The 6,000-nt window shown below is 38.9% G+C and overlaps 1 protein-coding gene across 1 annotated transcript; it reads right to left on the reverse strand.

Annotated features, from left to right (window-relative positions):
* Positions 1–462: 462 nt before the first annotated feature.
* On the reverse strand, positions 463–2,353 carry LOC104427146 (clathrin coat assembly protein AP180). The gene has a single exon (XM_010040288.2). It carries the CDS (start codon positions 2,351–2,353, stop codon positions 497–499), a length of 1,857 nt encoding a protein of 618 aa, XP_010038590.2. The 3' UTR covers positions 463–496.
* Between the last annotated feature and the right edge of the window lie 3,647 nt (positions 2,354–6,000).

The following is a 6,000-nucleotide window of genomic DNA, read 5'->3' on the forward strand; positions in this document are numbered from 1 at the left end:
TTTGAAATCTTGAATTTGTTGGGTCATAGGTACTTTACTCATGTGTTACCATCAAGGACCCATGTCACTCATCTTATCCGGGCTTGTCTAGACTTTTTGAGGTCATATTTCTCAGTAGTATCCGTTGATGATAGCCGAACCCTAGATGAGATATAATTAACTTCCAGTGTGAGTGTCCCTGCGATTCTAATTCTAATATATCCAATGATTCATCAAACAAGTGGTGTGGTGTTATACAGGAAAACCCGTATTCAAACTCCGACATTTATTTTGATCTATCGCAAGTTTAGGCAAATGACCAAAAGCAAACAATGTGTCAGCGTTCCAACGGCCTCAACAAATCGCTGTTAATTGTTTTGGTTGCTGAGCATGAGGTTGTGTTCTTTAAATGAGCAATCATTGAAAAAGGAAAAATCATGATCAATTAGAACACAACTACGGTGAACTAAGAAATGTCCTGTAATTATTTACACAAACTTGTCGGCATCGTACACGGTTACTTCGTGTGTTTTGCTATGATCTTGTTCTGGTGCTGCAACCATAGCTGTTGCTCATACCGCAAGTTTTCTTGGTTAGTGGATCCATCAGACTTCTGTCCGCTGGCCGCTGCTTCGAAGCTTGATGCAAATGGATCGTTCTCGGTTTGGGCCGTAACTGCATCCGCATTTGGATTTTGCGCGCCAAAAGTTGGTTTTGCCGTAGCCTGGAAGGTGGGAGCAACCGAGAAGAGATCAGTGCTGTAATGGAAAGGCTTGCCAGAGGCTGCGGTGGATGCCGGCACCATGGTGCTTAATGCAGTTGTGTCCTGCAGAAATGGATTATTTTGAGAACTGGGAATTGGGGCGTCGCGGAAAAGATCAATCGCAGTGGTGGAGGCTGATCCGGAATCACTGGGAATAGCATCATTCACATTTGGTTGCACTTGTCCTGCTGTCATGGCCAATTCTAGCTCCCAACAATCTTTCGTACCATTTTCCCGATTTGGTCCTGAAATATGTTGTCCTTGCTCTTGATGTGGTATTTCTTGTGGTGGCCAGTCATCAAAAGCTACAAAAATTGCTGCGGAACTTGTTTCTTTAGAATCTGTTGATGATGAATGCACCGAACGGGTAGCCATGTCGGCGTTCATGCCGTCCTCTTGATCCAGTTGCTTCTTGAATTGTTCAATATGAGTTTCTTGCTCCAATGTGATCGACGGGCTAGTTCCTGCATCTGTCACACTCACCACGTCCTCCAGCGACATGCCTCGCGAACTGAACCCAGAACCCTTCTCGGAAACTCCATCCGTGCGCTCTGAGGTCTCGGAGCATGGGTAGGAACCAGACTGCTCAGATATCACGCTGGAATCCTTCTCGCTGCTCGGCATCATGGGAAGGAGCATCTGCGGAGACAACATCCTCCCACTAGCTGGGAACGAGTCCTGGTCTTTCAAGAACTCCCGCAACGTCTCGATGAGCTCATCAGATATCTTCTGCACGCTTGGGTATTCGGATGTTCGACCGACCCCCATGGTCTTGCACATACTGTAGTAAGATGATAGCTCTTCAAATTGCTTCGAGGCCTTGATGCTTGTTTGGAAGGCATTGACACAAGTCTGGTATTGCAATTGGAAGAAGCTGTCCAAGAGCAGTGCAAGGCCATCGGATATGTCTCTGTACAGATCAAAGCTCTCCTGAACAATGGCATGGAGTGAGATCCGAACCAAATTGTGGCCCTTGGCGGAGCCTGTTGGCCTTGTGGCAATGGCCCTCTCAAGCAATCTCTGCCAATGGGAAATCCTCTCGAGTAGCATTCCGGGCTTCATATCCCTAATGATCGGCTCGGTTGCCCTCCTGTTCATGAGCGGCTCGTTTTCCCTCGTCCGGTACGCCACCTTCCGCTGCAGCTTCCCCATGAGGAAGCAATCTAATCGCTCGTCAAGGTAGAGCGCGAATGTCCGGACATAGGCGGTGTAATCCCACGGGCTCGAATTTGATTTGTCTCGGAAGCTCGACAGGTTGAGGATCTTGCCACCGCGCTTCATCGTGTGGACCACCTCCCTGGGGAAGAAGGGGTCGCCGTCCTGGAAGATCCGGAGGACCAGCATCAGGGACTTGAGCGCGACGATCCAGTTGCGGGTCTTGCCGATGCGCTTGGCGAGCAGATGAGCGCAGGTCGCCGCGTAAGCCTTGTTCAAGGCAATCAGCTGGAGGATCTCGTCCACATAGCGCTCCTCCGTGGGCACCTCATCGTGCGAGGTGGCCTTGAGGACCGTGACCTCGAGGATCGACGCATTGGTGTTGCCGACCTTCGCGAGGCTTATGCTCGTATGATCCTTCACAGCCCCGATCGCCTTCTTCAGCTTACTCGGCATGGCGGGTCGGTCCTCCGTTGTTGTTTCAGGATTTTCATGAGGAAATTCTGCTTCAGTCCCTTTTCAAAGTCCTGAAATTCTGGCAATGATTCGCCAGCGTTTCCTCCGTTTCCCTCCTCAACCATTGAGGTGTTCCGTTTCTATAATTGGGCTGTGGTGGTTTTGACAATTAGAGGTGTTGCTTTGAGGTAAAATTGGAAAAAGCAAAGCAGAACGAGTGGTTGTTAGTATTGCGGGGGAAGACAATGCTGCTTGCCTTACTGTGATGTCCAGCTTACAAACGCATGTAACAGGATTCATCTTTGGTGTCGCCTTAACGTTCTCTAAACCAAGTCAACACGACACGACACCGATTCACATTTCTATAGGTGATTGAGTCAATCGAGAGCTCCGAAACCTTATTTTTCAGAAACATCGCAGCTCAATAGCTCGACCGTGATTTGATCTTTGTGAAAATGTATGTAGCTTTATAGGAAATAAGAAGAACACATGATTACGCCAATGCCAGAGGCGTTGGCAATGTAGGTCAGCCTTTGGAGTCACCCATTTTGAATGCACTCGCATCAATCATAAGCTATTATTTTGTGAAGCTTTTACCATGCAATCGACGCCAATCATAAAATTCTCATGTGTCTAAATATCCACAAATTTTAGATTTTCTGTGTAAATATAGTTCATCGTAGATCACATGATCACAGCCCTCATGGGAGTCCTATGAGCTTCACATGGAATTGACCAACTTAATTTTTTATATAAAGCCGAAGTCAATGAATAATTCCCCCTCAAAAACCCTAAATTTTGATCTCTTATTTTCTTAAGGGAACTAGGGTATAAAAAAAAAAAAAAATGTCGTCACTCTATGAGAAGTTATATTATGTACCAATGACTTATAAAGAGGCGATAATTATCAAAAAAGTCATAAACTTATTATAATTGTATAATTTAGTTCCAAACTTTTTAAATATGCCAATTAAATCTTAAACATTTTCATATTTTGACAGTCTAGTCTATCAAATCAATTTTAGCTAGAAAATATTAACGTGAATACTAATTATCATACATGATACAATTGGCACTCACCTCGACATTTTTAATGATATTTTAATAATTTTTATTTTTCTTTCTTTATTATTATTATTTCTTTTTTTTGGATTGAGGGCCAATGACTCGTTTAATTTCCCCAAGAATGAAAGTAAATGAAGTGAATTATTTCAGGTCAAAGAATTGAAGTGAATTGAAGGTAAAATAAAATTGATGAAATGGTATTTAGTCAATAGTACCATAATTGCTTACAAATTTAGGTTATGTTCTTTTTGTAGAAAATATTATTTTTCTAAAAATATCTTCCAAAAATCATTTTCCAAAAAAAAATGATAATATTTTATGATGTGTGGTTGAAATCTAAAAATAAACTAGAAAACATTTCCACCGTTTGGTGTCTATTTTGATTTTACAGGAAAAATTACCAAAAAAATCGATTTATTTTCATCTTTATTTTAAATTATTTTTTAATTATTTTCATTTAAAAAATAATATTTTTCCCTTCCTCCTTCCTCCACTAGCTATGTACCTCGGCGGTGGCTGCCGGCCTAACAAATGGCCAAGACATAAGACATGCGCTTAAGGCTCGATCGATCTAGATAAGCCTTTGGAGTCACCCATTTTGAATGCACTCTCATCAGTCATAAGCTATTATTTCATGAAGATTTTACCATGTAATCGACCCCAATTGTAATGACATGATCCATGCATTAGAGTGGTCGGTGCCCTTGAAAATGAAATAGACGAATAGAATAAGAAGAATAATATGTTGTTAAAAACATTTTGAGTGCATGAGATGTTCAGCACATATAATTACGTAGGTTTTTCCATTCAATTCGAATAACTTGCATGATGATAGAGAAGTGATTGTCATTAAGCATCGAAAGATAAGAGAAGACAAAAAGAGGGCAAAATTAGGCTAATTGCATAACACTTAAAATCAAAATATAAATTGACCTTTCATACCAATTTGATAGTTGCAAGTGCTTAAGCCACTCCTGCTCCTACGTTCTCTCTTGTTGTCAAGAATCTCCTCATTCTCCAACATATCATAATAGAGAAAGAGAGGGGGTGAAAAATGAAGAGAGGAGGCACGTATGTGAAAATAGAGAGTAGACCATCTCCTGTAAATACTAATTTTTTATGAGTGTTTTCTTTTTCCTTTTTTTGGCTTTTGCTGAGGGGACTAATTAAGGAAATAAAAATTTCCTCTGTAGTAGCAGTTGCCTACTACTACAAAAGAGAGAGAGAAAATAAAAATTTTGTCTGTAGCTGCGCAATCATCATGGAGCCCAACAGCTTTAGAAGTAAAAGGAGGTGACATGTGATAGTGTTATGCACTTAAGGATCTTACAGGATCTTACAGAATCTTACAGGATCTTACGGCAGATCAAAGCTGCCCAATATTTTCTTTGCTCTCGCTAGGGGAATAATTATGCTTAGCTACATTTTTTCCACGTTTATAGTACAAGTGATTCTTTTAGTGTACATTCTAGGAAAAACCACATTGGAAAGTAAGGAAAGATGGAGGGAAATTACTAAATATCTATTTGTTTTAACAAAATCGCAATGCTAATCTTTTTTAGTTTGATTATTACATGAAAAGTTGGAGAAAAATACAAATGTCTTTGTAATATTAAAGCATAAAGGGAGTTATAATGCTCTCGGTATTCATTTAATGTCATCGCATAAAATTTAATTTTGGATCAGCTTAATAAATCTTACTCGTCTTTCCTATCTTTGGTAAGTTAAACAATTACTAAACATCAACTATAACCACAATCCACTTTTTTACACATTTGGGTCATTTTCGAATTTATACTGTGATTTTTGTTGCTCATTTCAATTAGTTAAGTTAGCCAACAAAAGAAATAATGGAAGAATCCGAGATAGGCAACCAAATTTTTGGCCTAATCCAAAATGAGCTATAAGGAATAATCATCAAAAGATGATTGTTGCTTGAGTCTTTTTATTTGCACCGTGTAATAAATAAATTGATCCACTTGCCATTCACAACTTTGTTTTTTCAGCAAGGTTTTATATATGAAAGTGAGAAATAATGAAAATGATATGATGTGGAAAGAATTTTCAAGTTAAAATTAAATATGATAAATATGTTGATGTATAATAGAAAATCCTTACAAATTTAGTAGCCAAAATCTCTAAATAATTTACCCAAGTTTGAGAAAAAAGAAGTTTTATTGGACAAATGGAGTTGAATTGAAATAGTCACAAAAGACCAACTTTATCATAAAAAATAATGAGCAGCTAAAATCTCTAAATAATTTGCTCTGAGTTTAATGGGAAAAAAAATGAATTTATTGAAAAGAAAAGATACGGTTAAATTAAACTAATTACAAAAAAAATATCTTATCATAAATAGTAATTAATATGTGTTCATTTAATATTGTTGCATCTGTACAACATTTTAGGATTTCTCTAGAAACTTTTTTAGGTTACTGATGTCAAGGTAAGAAAACAGATGTTTAGAATTTTATGCTTAAACAATTTACCTATAAACAATTTACCTATAATCTAATTTGAAATATATATATGTGTGTGTATATGTCAACAACTATAATTCTTTTGTTCGTATGGTAGTGGTT

Source organism: Eucalyptus grandis, chromosome 11, assembly GCF_016545825.1.
Source record: "Eucalyptus grandis isolate ANBG69807.140 chromosome 11, ASM1654582v1, whole genome shotgun sequence".
In the NCBI taxonomy this organism is placed as follows: Eukaryota; Viridiplantae; Streptophyta; class Magnoliopsida; order Myrtales; family Myrtaceae; genus Eucalyptus; species Eucalyptus grandis.

Bases quoted from the DNA above. Each gene is read 5' to 3' on its own strand.
- LOC104427146 (XM_010040288.2), bottom strand. From the start codon at position 2,353: ATGCCGAGTAAGCTGAAGAAGGCGATCGGGGCTGTGAAGGATCATACG.